This window comes from Rhinopithecus roxellana, chromosome 16 (assembly GCF_007565055.1).
Source record: "Rhinopithecus roxellana isolate Shanxi Qingling chromosome 16, ASM756505v1, whole genome shotgun sequence".
Classification (NCBI taxonomy): domain Eukaryota; kingdom Metazoa; phylum Chordata; class Mammalia; order Primates; family Cercopithecidae; genus Rhinopithecus; species Rhinopithecus roxellana.
The window spans coordinates 47,784,435-47,802,532 of record NC_044564.1 but is presented as its reverse complement, the minus strand read 5'-3'; the positions used below and the strand labels follow the sequence as shown (position 1 = coordinate 47,802,532).

The window sequence follows — 18,098 nt, the reverse complement described above, 5'->3', positions numbered from 1 at the left end:
AAAAATAATAAAACGAACTTGTAGAAAATAAAGAATGGCTGGGATTTCAGAGTAGGAATAACTGTAGCCAAAGGAATCATTGTAGTGGTATTTCGGGCATCATGGTGGGAGGACTTAATTGTGGGCTCCAAACCCTTGTCTCACTAACAGCCACATACTTTGCCCAATATCAAATCGGCCCTAGTCAGGAAAAGTTCTAGGGAAAACCGTGTAGATAAAATCATTAAGGTTTAAAAACAAAATTCAGTTTCGTTCAGATGTGTTCTCTGTTGAAGGGAAAGAGGTAAAGGAAGAACAGGCTCACTACATGCTATGAGATGGTCAAACTTTAGTGTTCACAAGAAACATCTGGAGAGCTTGTTATAACATAATATTCCCAGCTTCACAACTCCTGGAAATGCCACTTCTCCTGTCTGAGCTGGGGCTTGGGATCCTGCATTTTCATCAAGCACCTCAGGCGATTCTGATGCAGGTTTTTTCCTTAAGTTGCTATTTTAAAAATTTTGACAATGTGGGAAGTTTCCAAGAACAGGACAATGAACACCCACTACACTGAGATCAAGGTCTGGTAAATTTTTTCAGTAAAGTAAATATCTTTGGACTGACAGTCTCTGTAGCAACTACTCATTTCTACCCCTGCAGCAGGAAGTGCCTACAGTTAATAAGTATACGCAAATGAGCTTGGCTACGTTCCAATAAGATTTGATTTATGGGCACTGAAATTTAAATGTCATAGAATTTTCACCTCATAAAATATTACTCTTCTTTCTCTTTCTTTTGTTATATTTAAAAACATAAAAACTATTCCTAGCTCAGAACTGTAGGCAGAGGTTTGCCAACTAAGCCAGCTTTCCTATGGATGAACTTTAAATTTACCATTTTTCATATTTAGACTAATTATTTTGTCCCTCTTAGGAAAATTACAAAAACACATCTATAAAGATGTTTTCTGGTCCACCCTTTGCTGTATTTTCAGATATAACATGTTCACAGCTTGCTATGGCTGATAATTTTGGATGTCCTGTGGGACACAGTTCCTCATTTAGAAATCACAGTGCAGTCAGTCATTCTCTAAATTTACCACATAAAAATGAAAAGTGTGCGTGCCCTTATCCACAACACCAGGGCCTACTGAAGCATCCTTTTATTAGCTTTTTTCTCAAACCGAAGATAAATAAGGGAAAAACAAAAAAAACCTTTCTCTTCCAAATGACTCAAATGGTCTAGAAGGCGTGAACAGCATTTTGCCATTTGTGAGCAAGGAACCAGGAATGGAGTTCCTTTATTTTCTTCCCTCCCTGACCTTTTGTTGAAAATTAGCTTAAATAGTATCTGCTCACATTTCCAGCTGACTGGGTTATAATCAAGTAAGACTAACAGTAATGATACAAATCTGCTGCCCTATTAAAGGTCTTGCCCTCCAGGGGAATTTCTCAGGTTATTAGACATTGTTTAATAAGTATCCGAAAACCAAACAAGAATTCCAGAAGTAAACTCCAACTCTGCATGAAGAAATTAACAAACATTGTCATCATGGAATCTATGTATTGTGCTTACCTACTAGGAACAACAGAAAAAAACCACTCGACCTAACTAAAATAATTCCTTCTTACTGAAATGCCTCTCAACCACACACATCCAAACATGACCTCATCTCTTAAGGAACGAAAACCTACCGTAGTTATCTAAAGCACTCAAGCCTCGATCCATCACTTCATTACCCTCCCCGCCTCAAGACAAAGTAACCGGTTTAATGGCATGAGGATGTGTTGTATCTTGATGAAGTTAGAAAGCAGAGGAGTCATAAATCCTCTCTTCCATCCCCGAGTCTAAACATCAGCTTAGAGGCTGCTTTGGAGTCATAGTCCATGAGATGGTGTGTCTGCCTTTTATCTTCTTGCCAGCACTCTCTTCCAGCCTCTGAAGATAATATATGGCATGCTGACTCAGGTGGAGAGGCAGGAATCACAGCAAAGACTTAAACCCCAGTCTGTGGATACATGAGAGCCCTCTGTATTTCTCATCAGCTGGCTGATTTGTGGACGACCACATTTTTGGAGCTCAACCAACAGCCTCACCTGATGGAAAATGCTTACGAACTTATAAATCACCTTTGAATATATTTTCTTGGTAGAAATAGAACAGACTGCTAGCTCCCAATTGCCTGAAATGTATATATCAGTGTATAGAACCAATTTAATGATTTGAGAGGATTGAGGACTAAAAACTGTATTAAAAGTTTCTATTACAAAGAGACAATAGAGAAATGCTTTATTTAGGGCTGGGAGTTTTGTAAGTAATATAGGAAACCCAAATAAAAATAATAGATAAATGCAATTTTGTTTTAGTCACAAAAAAATTACAGACTGGAGTTAAACAGTGGGCCTATTATATTAGTACGGTGGTTCCGAAACCTAGCTGCATATTAGAATCATCCAGGGAGCTTTAAAAAAAATTCCAATGCCCAGGCTGCACCCAACACCAATTAAATCTGAATCTGGGGGGAAGGGAGTGAAGTCCAGGCCTCTATATATTTTTTAAAGCTCCTCAGATAATTCCAGTCCACAGCCAAGGTTGAGAACCTCTGCGTTGGAGAATCTAGTCCCTGCCCTTCTGAGCTTACTTTTACAATATTTACTTGGTGAATTCTGTCCACCAACTGTCTTCCTCACTTCTGTCAGTAACTTCTTTAGAGCTGGAATCTGGAATTTTAAATTTATAGATAGAGATATAAATTCACATACAGGCCAGGTGCGGTGGCTCACGCCTGGAATCCCAGCACTCTGGGAGGCCGAAGCAGGGGTATCACTTGAGGTCAGGAGTTCAAGATCAGCCTGGCCAACACAGTGAAATGCCACTTCTACTAAAAATACAAAAATTAGCAATGCATGGTGATGGGTGCCTGTGATCCCAGCTACTTGGGAGGCTGAGGCAGGAGAATCGCTTGAACCTGGGAGGTGGAGCTTACAGTGAGCTGAGATCGCATCACCACACTCCAGCCTAGGTGACAGAGCGAGACTCCATCTCAAAAAAAAAATAATAAAATAAATAAATAAATTCACATACACACATATATAAAATACATGCGCACATATTTTTATTTAACTTAGTCCCTGATTATTAATATATAAAACAGAAAAACTAAGTGCCTTGGTAATTTACATATCTTCTCCAAATCTTTAAAGAACCAAACTCTAAAAACCACACAAAAAGATATTTAAGTCATAAAACACACACATACACATACACTCAAACTTTAATGACCTTCAGGAACCATGATCCAATAATATATTTAATAGGTAAGATCTCATTCATCAATATACAAAAAAAAAAAAAAACTCAGAAAACAAAAAACGAACTTTGATTAAAGACATGTGCCCTTAGTAAGGGCACTTACAGTTAGAAAGGTTTATCGGTAGCACTTTGAGGTAGCATATTTTGTAAAGTCACAGGGCTGCTCTGTATTTTCTCCTGGATACAAAGGTAGAGGCCATTAGCCTTTGCCCCTGGAAGAGGAAAGTGAAATTATCTGTATTCATTGCCAGTGTCAGCCTGAACATACTTTATACCACCCACCCTTGGCCATCCCTCCTCTACACTTTATGCATGGGGGTTTAGAACAACATAAAGGCATTTTGCTGCTTCTTTCCTCTTGGTATGGCGGCATCCCATGCTGTGGAGCCAGTTGCCTCTTGCCACATGTGATTCACCAGCAGGAGACACATGCACCCCGTGGAAAGGGAAGCTGGGCATCACGGCATGCTTTTCAATTGGCTTTAACATTTCCTTAAGTAAGAGCGACTCATTCCTGTAAGGCTTTAAAGAGGTTCATTTCTGAGTATTCTCTCCATGATTCTGAGCCTAGAAAGCGCTCCTTTCTTTCCTCCCTGGGTGTAATCTTTTTGGGGTGTCATTAAGCTTTCTGGGATTTTCCTGGCAGGAGGGTGAACAGAAAAGCTTTAAAAAATCCACACAAAACAACAACAAAAAACCCAAGTGCAAGAGCAATACCAAGAACAGACTTCCTTTGTGCAAGTTAAAATGATACAAGTTTACGGTTCAGGAAAACAACCGACTTCTTAAAACAAAACAAATGAAAAAAAGGAAATATTCAGTTCAGCTCTGCATTTTAAATACAAATATACAGTCAAAACAGGCTAAGGATTAAAGCTGCAAAAATGGTCCCGACAGCCTCAGACTTTTGCTGCAGGAAAATTTTTTGCCCAATGGTCACAGATTAAAGGGATATCTAGTCCCCAAGAGCCCTTTTGTCCCAATATACTTCCTGTTTGAAAGTTGAACCCTTAAAAGTAATTGATATATAAGTGAATAAAAATAGCACATGTCCAGGCAAAAAAGGGCATGAGCTGGGCCTGAGTTGCCACTTAAAACTGTCATTCAATATCATAGAAAATCCTCAAAGGCTGCCCAGAAACAGGGCCCCAGGCACTGCTGAACATGCCCGCCACCAAGTCAACTGCCACCCGACACAACTGAGCGTTAGACTTCAAGTATCCAAGGTGCTACAATAGCTGGATCTCTAAAGACCTCAGGCTGACTCAGAAGCCCCCACTCCACCCCACCCCATTATACAAAAAGTAAAAACATTGCTCACGGTCATTACAAAATACTGGGGTGGAAAGTGAGGAATAAGAGATCTGCTCTCTGAATACACCAGCCTTACAAATACAAATAACGTCTTTAACATTTTGTACAACTAGAAGGTGCATGAAGCTGGTATCCAAGCAATGATTTCAAACGCTTTCTTTTCTCCCCGTTCTGTATCAAACTGGAAAATGGTTCCGTTGGGTTAACAGTGTCATTTTAGAATGCCATAAATTAAATAAGTTAGTTCACATTTTTCCCCCAGCACTTAAGTTACAGTTAGTCTCTAATGTGCTTTTGAAGCTTGCTTTAGCAGTTCCAGGTCTCTTCTGCGGACAGTGGTGGCTCTGGGACAACCATATTCGTCCAGCTGCAAAGGTATGAATTGTTCAAGCACCCCAAGGCCCTGCCCAGCAGGACTGGTAAACAGCTTAGTCCATGATGGTTTAAAGTTTCCACTGAATCCCAAAAATATGGTACTCCCTGAAAAAAAACAAAAAAATAAACAAAAAAAATTCAATTTTTATAGCTACATTCCAGCAACAGAATACAGGAGGTGACTCGGAGGTGAGCAAAACAAAGGCAGCTATTAAAAAACTCTACACTTCCTTACATCAGCAAATGAACTCTCACCACCCACCTCTTGCCCCAGATAACAGACCACATCCCAACACATTTCCTGTCACACTGTGCCCTTATTTAGAAATCATCTTAATGATACCCACTCCAGCAAACAAGCTCATGAAAATGGTCTGGTAGCTGAATTGCACCATAAAATTGCCTATGTTGCTGGCCCTGTAAGAACTTCATGGAATAATACAAATACAAACCTTTGTCATAAAGATGAGCTGGTTTGGCTAATCCCAGAGGTACTAGTAAGTGTGAAATGTTCAACTGCTTTATTTCTCCTCTTGTGCTCAACAGAACAATTGACCTGTATGTAAAATTTAGAAAGTCAGAGAAAATTTCAATCCTTCAGCATGAGAATCTTTGAGTATCTTTCTGAACTGAATGCTGAATAGAAATATTAGATAAAAGCAGAACTCCAAAAAGAAAAAAGCCTAGACGCTTTTCCATCCAATTCCCACTCTTCCACCCCACCACCATGGGCTTCGTATGTTGCTCTTACAAGGGGTAACACACAGAGAAACCAATCATTTATGTAAGTTCACCTAGTGCAGGGCTTCCCAACCCTTGGGCCATGGACGGGTACCAGTATATTAGGAACCAAGTTGCATAGCACGAGGTGAGCGGGTGAGCAAAGCTTCATCTGTATTTACAGCCACTCCCCAACACTTGCATTACAGCCTGAGCTCCGCCTCCTGTCAGGTCAGCTGTGGCATTCAACTCTCATGGGAGCGAAGCCGTATTGGGACCTGAACATGTGAGGGATCTAGGTTGTATGTTCCTGAGAATCTAACACCTGATGATCTGTCACTGATCATCACCCCCAGATAGGACCATCTAGTTGTAGGGAAACAAGCTCAGGGCTCCCACTGACTTTACATTATGGTGAGTTGCATAATTATTTCATTATACATTACAATGTAATAATAATAGAAATAAAGTGCACAGTAAATGTAACGTGCTTCAATCATCCTGGAACCATCCCCCTCCACCTCTGGTCCATGGAAAAATTATCTTCCACAAAACCGGTACCTGATGCCAAAAAGGTTGGGGACTGCTGACCTAGTGGATGGTTTGGGGTGTAGTTCTTTTAGGAAATAGTCTATTGTTGTTGTTGTTTACAATTTGTACAAATTTGTGGGGCACAAGTGCAATTTCATTACATACATAGGACTGCATAGTGGTGAAGTCAGGGCACTTAGGGTATCCATCACCCAAATAATGTATACTGTGCCCATTCAGTGATTTCTCGTCATCCACCCCTCACCCTTCCTTCTCCATTGTCTATCAGGGAATAAGTCTACTGTAACATGGGAGAATGGTTTTGTTTTGTTTCAAATACTCTATTTATTTAAGTTCTATTATCTATTTATTAAATAAATGGATAAACACAATTCTAAAAATAAATGAACAACTAACTGTGTTTTCCATGGTCTGAATGGCCATTTTTGTCCTACAGTAAACCAACACACATACTCAGACCTATCTGTGGATTCTCTGTTCTTCTCCTCTGACCTTGCTCTTCTCAGCCAAAACTATGCTGGCCTATGGCTTCATGGTCTATTTTAATATTTGATAAACTAGCCCCTTGTATTACTGTAATTTGTTAATATTTTACTACTTCCTCATTTATTCTTCCAGATGAACTACAGTATCAACTGTCAAGTACAGTAGAAAAGTACCTTTTGGGACACTAATGAAAATGTGTCAAATTTATATTTTAACTAAGTAAATGTAATGCACTTGAATCACCCTGAAACCATCCCCCTCCACCGGTCCATGGAAAAATTATCTTCCATGAAACTGGTCCATGAAACTAATATTTATTGATTTTTCCATTCAGAAACAGAGAGTCTCTCCTTTTATTCAACTTCTGTTGCATATCCTTTAGCAATATATTTAATAATGTATTTATTTTCTGTGTGTGTGTGTGCACATGTGTGTGTGTATTCAAACTCACTGTTTCAAAAACTTTAATCAGAAATGTTCTTGGCCAGCCAGGTGCAGTGGTTCATGCCTTTAATTTCAGCATTTTGGGAGGCTGAGATGAGAGAATCACTTGAGCCCAGGAGTTCAAGACCAGTTAGGGAAACACAGCAAAACTCCATCTCCACAAAAAATAAGAAAAATAATAAAATAAAATAAAATAACAGACAGGCTGGTGGTGTGCACTTGTGGTCTCAGCTACTTGGAAGGCTGAAGTAGGAGGATCACTTGAGCCTGAGAGGTCAAGACTGCATTGAGCTGTGGTCACATCACTGCACTCCAGCCTGAGCAACTGTGTTTTGTTTTTTTTAGAGATAGGGTCCCTGCTCTGTCACCCCAGCTGGAATGCAATGATGCAATTATAGTTTACTGCAGCCTCAAACTCTTGGGCTCAAGGGATCTTCCTGTCCTAGCCTCCTCAGTAGCTGAGACTACAGGTATGTGCCCACATACTCAGATACTTTTTGAATTTTTTGTAGAGACAGGGTCTCATTACATTGCCCAGGCTAGTCTTGAATTTCTGGCCTCAAGCAATTGTCCTGCCACAGCCTCCCAAAGTGCTGGGATTACAGGCAGGAGCCACTGTGCCTGACTTCTTGGTCAGTATTACTGAAAAAAAAATTTTCAAGAACAAATCAGTGTTTAGGGGGCTCTGAGTAGCTCTTATTAATTAAAAGGTAACATTAGATTGATTTATTTTCAGAGTCATCAGGGATGCCTACAGGAAGTTGAAATTTGCATAGTATATCTTAATGTGGGTCTTAATAGTTCTTTTTTTTTTTTTTTTTTTTTTTTTGAGACGGAGTCTTGCTCTGCCGCCCAGGCTGGAGTGCAGTGGCCGGCTCTCAGCTCACTGCAAGCTCCGCCTCCCGGGTTCACGCCATTCTCCTGTCTCAGCCTCCCAAGTAGCTGGGACTACAGGCGCCCGCCACCTCGCCCGGCTAGTTTTTTGTATTTTTTTAGTAGAGACGGGGTTTCACCGTATTAGCCAGGATGGTCTCGATCTCCTGACCTCATGATCCGCCCGTCTCGGCCTCCCAAAGTGCTGGGATTACAGGCTTGAGCCACCGCGCCCGGCCTTAATAGTTCTTAAGATTAAGTGCCTTAAGTTTCATGCTGGTATGGGTTCTTTATTGTAGTCTGTCTGTCTTCTTTCTTTCTTTTTTTGAGGCAGAGTCTTGCTCTGTTGCTCAGGCTGGAGTACAGCGGTACGATCTCGGCTCACTGCAAATTCTGGCTCCTGGGTTCAAGCAATTCTCCTGCCTCAGCTTCCCGAGTAGCTGGGATTACAGGTGCCCACCACCACCCTGCCCAGCTAGTTTTTGTATTTTTTGTAGAGATGAGGTTTCACCATGTTGGCCAGGCTGGTCTTGAACTCCTGATCTCAGGTGATCCTCCTGCCTCAGACTCCCAAAGTGCTGGGATTACAGGTGTGAGCCACCACACCCAGCCTACTGTAGTCTTTCTAAAGCAGCGGTGACACAATCTAGAATTAGTGCAGCAGTCTAAGCACAGCCACCCTGCAGACCTGACCTTCTTCAATAGGTCAGAATTACCCATAAGATCATTTACAGGTCACCCCGCAACCCTATACACAGACACGTGCTCACTCTCCCTAGAAGTCACTGCCAGTGGCTCCATACTTTCTAAACACTTTGTTAAAATACAACATACACATTGAATTTTTGCAAATGAAACCTATCTGTATAACCAGAGGGCGGATCAAGAAACAGCATTACCGGTATCTTAAAAGCCTTTCTGTTAATGAGTTGGTTTTACTTCTTTTTTTTTTTTTTTTTTTTTTTTTTTTTTTGAGACGGAGTCTCGCTCTGTCACCCAGACTGGAGCGCAGTGGCCAGATCTCAGCTCACTGCAAGCTCCGCCTCCCGGGTTCACGCCATTCTCCTGCCTCAGCCTCCCGAGTAGCTGGGACTACAGGCGCCGCCACCTCGCCCGGCTAGTTTTTTGTATTTTTAGTAGAGACGGGGTTTCACCGTGTTAGCCAGGATGGTTTCGATCTCCTGACCTCGTGATCCGCCCGTCTCGGCCTCCCAAAGTGCTGGGATTACAGGCTTGAGGTTTTACTTCTTAAATCTATGGGGTACCTTGCAGGACTACCATGTTGTCCTAAATATTTGTGGTGAGATTTATGTCCCGGATTGTTTTAGGGGAAGTGAGTGTATGTGTTTTCAACATTAGGAAAAATCTTTAAATCCTGCAAGAAAATTGAGGCTGTACAAGTGTCTTAAGCCAGAAGACAGAACTACATATATACATTTAATGCTACATCCAAATAATCCAGTGACTTCATAGAATTTATTGGCATCCAGTTCTATAAAGCATAAGCTATCGGAAAATGATTCTAAAGCTAGATAGGCCTTTAATTTGGGGAAAGCTTATGTTCCTTCCTTAATGGTTCCACTAAATGAAAGCCTGTGTATAAATCAACATCTGTGGCAAAGGCAGAAAACACTCTGAGTTCATCTCCTTGCCTCCAGGCAGGGTCTAACCAACCCAGAGAAAGAAAGCTTTCTCTCCTGCGCAGCTTTCTTCAGAGACAGCAAAGAAAACCAATCAGACTAGTGCTCTACAAGAGCGACTGCATGCTCAACCACTTCAAAAATCAATTTACTCTTTTCCAGCCATTTCCAAGTGACCCAGGTGATGACTTCCTGTATCACAGTCATAATGCAATGCTGTCCAAGACCATCAGTGGGACAGAGGGCTGCAAAGGTAAACTGACTGGAAAATCACTTCAAAATAGTAAAAAGCCTTCTGAGGGAGTTGCGGACAAAGTATATCAAGTTAATACTAATAAGTATAACACTCTGATATTTGTTTTATGAGACTCAAAAAATAAATAAAATTAAAAGTGGGATAGTAATGTTCCAAATAATGAGCTTTTTTTCCTCCGAAGAGCCTTCCCACCATTTGCAAAATGTTGCAACGCCCAAGTTCTGCCACAGGCAAGCAACGGCTCGTCAATGATAAGCAGCTTAGACGACATGGGCATCAATCTGAGGTAGGAGAGGAATGAATACCTTGCACAGTGCCGTGAATGTCCACAGAGTGAAAAATCAGATTGACCAGGCATTATCGGTTGTGGAGCATTCCACATCTTTAAGGTGGCTTTTCCCTGTTACAGCACAAGCTGGACCTACCTTGGAGGGATGCCTGTTTTTAAATACTCTTCCATGCGACTGATATCAGCAAGAGGAAAAACCTTTTTTTCCGTCAACCGGAATGGAACGCTGCATGGATCCACAACAAGGAGGAGGACGCCTGCACTTCGGAAGGTAAAGTCAGTGCCATTGACCTGAGAATGCAAAAACATCTTCTGCTGTCGTCATCATTTCAAGAACATCTGCAGGATGACTCATTTTTCCGGCCCTTTCCCTGTGTCTTCTAAACCCATGATTCAAAGTATATTTCCAAGATTCAAATTGTGTGCTTCACTTGCTTTTTCTTCATCATCTGAACTTGCGCCTGTGTTCCTAGACACTGCCTGTAGATTCTGTCTTGACTAATGTTTGCCGACTGGAGAAGCTGCTTTGAGCAAGGCATGGTGGCCCCCACTCAGCTAAGCTGGGTGACTCCACTCTGAAGTGCTCAAGGCATTCCTTCTTACACGCACTCTCTCACTGAGGTAGAAGCTTTACAAGTCAGTGATAGGGGGCTGCCTCTGTACTTCAGCTCAGATGGCTTATTGTCATATTGGTTCAGAAAAAAATACACACACACATATATAAATATGTATCATGCCTTGACCCCCAGGAATTCCACGTTAGTTTATATTTGTAGTTTGCTACAAATACAGCTCTCCTCTGAGATCAAAATGACAAAGCGATACTTTTACTGGAATTTAAGCTACAAAGTACTACTACATTTATTTCACAATTATTGTGAGCTAAATTTTCAAAGTCATCCTCTTTAAATCAATGGTGTGTGACCTTTTCAAGAAAAAGGAACCCCAGACATTTCCAAATATCATTAATTTCTCAGTCAAAAATGGAGGAGCAAAACAAAACAACTAAGTACTAATTAAACTCACGGGCACTGTTCCTAAGGTGTAAAATTATACACTATTCTAAAGGCTAACAAATGAGAAGTGTTCTCACCATACCTGTCCATGATTGGGGAAATTATAATATTTGAATTTTACTTCTAATCACTTTTGATCTCACTGGTATTCAAAAATGGCATTTTAAGGCCAGGTGTGGTGGCTCATGTTTATAATCCAGCACTTTGGGAGGCTGATGTGGGCGGACCGCCTGAGGTCAGGAGTTGAAGAACATCCTGACCAACAAGGCAAAACCCCACCTCTACTAAGAGATACACTGCACATGGTGGTCCATGCCTGTGATCCCAGCTACTTGGGAGGCTGAGGCAGGAGAATCGCTTGAACCCAGAGGGTGGAGGATGCAGTGAGCAGAGATGGTGCCACTGCATTCCAGCCTGGGTGACAGAGTGAGACTCTGTCTCAGAAAAAAGAAAAAAAAAAAAAAACAAAGTCCTTTAGCTAATTTTAAATTGGACCAATCCAGTAAAAATAGTTCTGAAAGCATTTGAAGTAAATTTTACATATGGAAACACATGATTTCCTTATTTTTTTAAATCTCAATACTTAAAATTGAGGTACATTTAAGAAAAAAATACTTAACAGTCCTCAACATATTCAGACTGTCCCCATGAAAAGTATCCCTAAAACCTGTTGCTTAAAAAAACCACAAACTTTCCATGAAAACTAAAGCAAAGCAAGGTACCATGGCCCATGCCTGTGATATTAACTACTTGGAAGGCTGAGGTAGGAGGGTCACCTTAGTCTAGGAGTTCAAGGTCAACCTGGGCAATGTAGCAAGACCCTGTCTTAAAAAAAAAAAAAAAAAAAACCAACTGGGTGCGGTAGCTCATGCCTGTAATCCCAACACTCCGGGAGGCCGAGGATGGTGGATCACCTGAGGTCAGGAGTTCAAGACCAGCCTGGCCAACATGGTGAAACCCCATCTCTACTAAAAATAAAAAAATTAGCTGGGTGTGGTGGCTGGTGCCTGTACTCCCAGCTACTCGGGAGGCTGAGGCTGGAGAATCTCTTGAACCCGGAGGCAGAGGTTGCAGTGAGCCAAGTGCCACTGCACTTCAGCTTAGATGACAGAGCAAGACTCTGTCTAAAAAAAAAAAAAAAAAAAAAAAAAAACCCTAAAGCAATCCCAGATCTTAAAGAACACTTTTCAGATAATGAATGTAAAAAGTATTGTTGATAAATATGACTTTTCTAGACTCCCAGGCACCCAGTGTGTAACAACAGAGTCAAACAATGTTTTCAGACTCTAGGACATAGCCTGCCTGCGATTTTTTTTTTTTTTTTTTTTTTTTTGGCAAAACGCTCTCCCCATCTCTCTCTTTCTCTCTCTCTCTCTCTCTGTTACCTAGTAAACTACTAGAACAGTGAGATTCAGCACCCACCTGCTTCCCTTATGCAATTCCCAGTAGATACCATGCTAACAGGCTGGGATCAGGTTCCTCATGCAGCTGACTGCATTCAGATGCTGAGCTAGCAAATTTCATGCCAATAAAATTACATCATGAGTGTATTACAAAATGCAGGACTGCTAAAGGAGGGGAACAGGCATAAACACAGACTTGAAGAATCTTTAACCTGGTGTGGTGGCTCACACCTGTAATCCCAGCACTTTGGAAGGCCAAGGCCAGAAGATCACTTGAGCCCAGGAGTTCAAGACTAGCCTGAGCAACATAGTGGGACTCCGTCACTATAAAAAATATTTTAAAAATTAACCAAGTGCTGTAGCATGTTCCTTTAGTCCCTGCTACGTGGGAGGATCAATTTAGCCCAGGAGGTGGAGGTTGCAGTGAGCCGAGATTGCTCTACTGCACTCTGGCCTGGGTGACACAGGGAGAACCTGTCTCAAAAACAAACAAAACAACAACAGCAACAATAACAATAATAAAAAAAAAAGAATCATTGAGCTACATTTACATAGGGACAGTCTTAATTCAGAGTTGTGAAGTAGAACTGAAGTTTTGGAGCTGGATGGCAGTGGTGGTTGTATAACTATATGAATGGACCTCATACCACTGAACTGACCACTTGAGAATGGTTAAGATGGTAAAGTTTATGTGTACTTTACCATAATACAAAAAATTAAGAAAAAAAGTAAAATTTAATTTTCTCCACATATATATGGATTTGTGATTATGCTGCCCACCACTAAAAAAACCAAGCCCCTAAAGAGACCACATGAGATGGCACAGGCCTTGGCTGAGTATTAGTTGAAAGGCTGGATACCTGTCACCCAAAGAGTTCTTTGTATGGTGGCACCTAGGTCAAGCTGATTTTGGAGAGGCCACATGCTGAGACCTGGTTCTCAGTGGCTAACCTTGCTCTATGCACAAATGCTAGTGTTGACACCGAAACTCATGTCTAAACTTCCATCAAGTCACTTAGAAAAGACAACTAACACTTTGCATCTTCATTTCCTCAACTGAAACAATAGAGAAGAGGCAACCTTAAAATAAAAGGCTGAAGAGATGTTAAAACTTTCATTTCCCATCTCTTAAACAACTTTGAAGCTTATTTTAAGTTTCAAAGAATAAGGTTAATGAGTAAACACAATCTACTCAGGAAAAAACATCTCTTAAATTTATTTAAAAACACAAATGTTTAGGAGGTATTTATACCTCTATTGTATTGCTTGCTATCAATAATAGAGAATGTGATTACAAACCAGTGATTATAGCCAGAAGTAATTCCTGTCACCAAGACAGAAGATAAAAGCAAGAAGCTGTGACGGTGTACACATCTGCTTTGGTCTGAATGTCTGTGTCCTGCCAAATATTTCTATGTTGAAATCCTAATCTCCAAGGTAACAGTATTAGCAGGTAGAATCTTTGGGAAGTGATCAGGACATGACAGTGTAACCCCCATGAATGGGATCAGTGCTGTTATAAAAGAAGCCTGAGAGTGACCCCGGACCCTTCTACCCTGTGAGGATGCAGTGAGAAGGTGCCATCTATGAATCAGGCCACCAGACACTCAATTTGCTGGTGCCTTGCTCTTGGACTTTCCAGCCTCCAGAACTGTGAGAAATAAATTTCTGTTGTTTATGTTACCTAGTTTATGGCATTTTGTTATACCACCTCGAACAGACTAAGATAACACCAGATGGTACTTACAGAAATAACAGACGGGTCTCCACGCTGGGTTTCTGCTTTATCAGGTGACTGGAATTGCACAGGGAGGTAACTTTTATGAGGATCACTAGTAAACACCACCTAGACAGAGAAGATGTTCCATATTTATGGCAACTCTTACCTTCCTCCAAAAGGTTCCCTCAATATGAACTTAATTATAATTAAAGCCAGTGGTTGTATTTCTTATTCTGAACTTTTTGTACGTATTTCATGACCTAGAATTCCATCTTGATATTCTTAACACAGTAAGTATATATTTGTTCTTCATTTTCTGGAGCAACACCAGTTTCAAATAAATATTACTCTTGTTCCGTTCCATAAGTGATTAAATAAATGTGCTTTATATTTAAATCTTTGTAAACATTTTATGGAAAAACAGGCACAAATTTTTTTTACAGTTTTTTTCAGACCATGGTCCCTCAGTCACTCTAGGACGGAGGAAAGTGTAGATAACAAGGACTACCCTGTTAAGAAACATTTACTAACTTTGTACATGCGCAGGTCTCAACTCCTCTTTGTGATCTGCAAAGCGTTCCATAAACAGAGCCGGGCCTTACAGATAGGCCCCTATTTCTCTCTGTTCTGTTACACTCAGGCAGGGCCTCGCTTTCCCACAAGCACTCCACCCTCTTTCTTGCCACTCTGCCTTTGCTGATGCTGTTCCCTTCCCAAGAATGCCCTTCCCTTTTCCCTGTACTCCTCCAAATTATTCCCAGTCTCCAAAGCCTATCTCCTCCCTAAAGGCTCTCTTCTCATTCAGAAACACTTAACTCACACAGTTTAACACTTAGAGGTACACTGTCCATATAAACCAATGTTAACAACTTCCCTGCAAGAATAAACCATCAGCCGGGCACGGCAGTTCATGCCTGTAATCCCAGTGCTTTGTGGGGCTGAGGTGGGCGGATCACCTGAGGTCAGGAGTTCAAGACCAGCCCTGGTCAACATGGCAAACTCCTGTCTCTATTAAAAATACAAAAATCAGCCAGGCAGGTGGCACACATCTGTAGTCCCAGCTACTTGGAAAGCTGAGGCAGGAGAATCACTTCAGCCTGGGAGATGAAGGTTGCAGCGAGCTGAGATAGTACTGCTGCACTCTAGCCTGGGTGACAGAGTGCGACTCCATCTCAAAAAAACAAAAAACAAAAAATAAACAGTCAAAATGATCTCAAGTAGCATTCGGAAGCTGGATAGTTCTTTGAAGTCTCCAAGTTTGGGGTCAAAAACTCTTGTGAATTTTCCTATTTACTCCTAATATACATGTGTTTGGTTTTGACAGTCAGAACAAAAATTAGGCCAGGTGTGGTGGTTCACACCTGTAATCCCAACAATTTGGGAGGCCAAAGTGGGAGGATCGCTTGAGCCCAGGACTTCGAGACCAGCCTAGGCAACATAGTGAGACCCCGCCTCTATATTAAAAAAAAAAAAAAAAAAAATTACCTACAAATTTTCAAGTAGAAGTGATATTCCCAGATACTTCAACTACTTTGCAACTGCGCAAAGTCAATAATCAAAACATTTTTAAAAAATGAATTCTGATCAATGCTTCTTGCACAAAAGATAAAGAATGCTAAGTATTAGTGCATGGAATCATTTAACAACATAGGCCTAGAATATTTCCAATGATAATTAAATTATTTTTATAAGTTATAATGTTTATTATAAATTATACAAAGTCTCTTCAATATTGAGGGGTCTTAACAAATCCAGCTTGAGAATTAGGCTAGAAAATATACTTCCCCACAAACATTATCTCAAAATGTCACTTTAACATTTTATTATTAAATTGGCCTGGCAAGGAATCATATAACTTTCATATACAGGGTTGTTTTTGTTGTGTTGTTTTGTCTGGTTGGTTTATTTTTGGTTTTACTTGTATGAAAAAATAGAGGTAGCTCAGAAATATGAGAGACTAAGATTGTGATAGTAAAGTTGCCATTGGGGAAAAAAAATGGCCAGGTACGGTGGCTCACACCTGTAATCCCAGCACTTTGGTAAGCTGAGGCAGACAGATCACTTGAGGTCAGGAGTTTGAGACCAGCCTGGGTGAAATGGCAAAACCTCGTCTCTAGTGAAAATACAAAAATATAGCCAGATGTGGTCGCATGCACCTGTAGTCCCAGCTACTCAGGAGGCTGAGGAAGGAGAATCCCTCCAACCCGGGAGGCAAAGTTGCAATGAGTTGAGATCGCGCCACTGCACTCCAGCCTGGGCAACTGAGAGAGACTCCATCTCAACAACAACAATAAAAAGCAAAACAAACAAACAAACTTATACATCCTAGTGGGAAGCATAAATCCACCTCTTTTTTCCTGCTCTTATTGCCACTAATGGATATAAATAATGAAAAAAGAAAAGAGAAATATGGAACTTATTAGTGGAAGTGATTTTGTTTTCTTAAATCACTTAGGATAGTAATAAATGAAAAGAAAGATTTAGTTTTCTCCATACTAAGAGGCAGTATGCATATTTGTGGTAATTATTGCTTTTTAAAAAAAATTCTCGGTGGAACTCAAATGTGAACATGTATCAGAATCAGCTGCAGGGCTGGTTAAAACAGAGTGCCGGGCCCCAGTCCCCCAGTTGCTGATTCAGTAGGATGAGGGTGAGGCCCAAGAATTCCCATTTTCCACAAATTCCCAGGGGATCCTGATGCTGCTGGTCTGGGGGCCACACTTTGAGAACAATTTCCCTTAGCCCATATTTGTTTGTGTGAAATATAAATCAGGGCAGCTCCATCCTTTGTTTTTTCACTTGGAACTGATCTGATTTCCTTTGGACCCTTTCTGTATGCCCAATTTTAGTTCGTATTTTGGGTTCACTTTCATTGCACTGCTTTCTTGAGATCCAGTAGGCGGTCATGTAATCAAGAACGTTAGAAGAAGCATTTTCATTTCTAACCAAAGTCAGTCCGTACTTTTTTTTTTTAAAATAAAAATGACAGAGTGATGTGATAGTCTATACTTTAATTACAGATAGATATAATAGCATGTGCTTCAAAAATATGAGCGGATTTCCACCTTATAAAAAGGAAACAATTTTCATATTAGGTGTATTTTTGAAAAGAAATTTCACACTGTGCCAACAAAACAAAGTATCTTTTTTATATCACTGGCATGAAAATCCAACAGTAATACTGCAACAGAATCAAACATCTGAGAAAGAAAAAAAAATTAGGACCAACATAGTAACCTCTAATTTAAAACTGTGGAAAATCTGTAGTTGTTCAGGATAAACTGATGTATCACAGGGGAACGTATCTCTGTTATAAATTTGAACTAGTTTGCTTCCTATGCGCTTCACATTTTAGCATGGGCCAAATTCAGGTGATACCATGCAGTGTCCATAAATGGGCAACATAGATGTTTCAAAGAAAAGTGCTCCTATTGCAAAGAAACCCTCTGACTTTCTCTCCCTGGCCACAGACCACTTTTCATCCTTGTTTACCTGCCGAGTGCCACAGCCTTGACAAAGTCCAGTGAGCATGGCCGGCATCCGCTTGACCACTGATGGCTTTCTGTAGTACTGTGGGTACGCTTTGGCCATGCAGTTACTGATGTCCTTTGAGTCTGTGGCTGCCTGGATCTTGACTCTTTCACATCCCTGAGATGAACAGTAACTGTGGCCATGCCTGTGGCTTTTGGCTTTGAGATACAAAAACAGTAACCTGC

At 40.8% G+C, this 18,098-nt stretch overlaps 1 protein-coding gene across 2 annotated transcripts in view; it reads right to left on the bottom strand.

The window, feature by feature from the left end:
• Nucleotides 1–3,274: 3,274 nt before the first annotated feature.
• CEMIP2 (cell migration inducing hyaluronidase 2) overlaps nucleotides 3,275–18,098 on the bottom strand; it is an 88,353-nt gene continuing 73,529 nt past the window's right edge. For both annotated transcript variants that reach the window (XM_010375849.2, XM_010375848.2), the window contains exons 20-24: nucleotides 17,875–18,094; nucleotides 14,410–14,508; nucleotides 10,380–10,534; nucleotides 5,436–5,539; nucleotides 3,275–5,088 (exon numbers count right to left, since the gene is read on the bottom strand). In XM_010375849.2, the coding sequence (XP_010374151.1) occupies nucleotides 4,892–5,088; nucleotides 5,436–5,539; nucleotides 10,380–10,534; nucleotides 14,410–14,508; nucleotides 17,875–18,094 (775 nt within the window). In that variant the 3' untranslated portion in view covers nucleotides 3,275–4,891. The remainder of the gene's footprint in view (nucleotides 5,089–5,435; nucleotides 5,540–10,379; nucleotides 10,535–14,409; nucleotides 14,509–17,874; nucleotides 18,095–18,098) is intronic.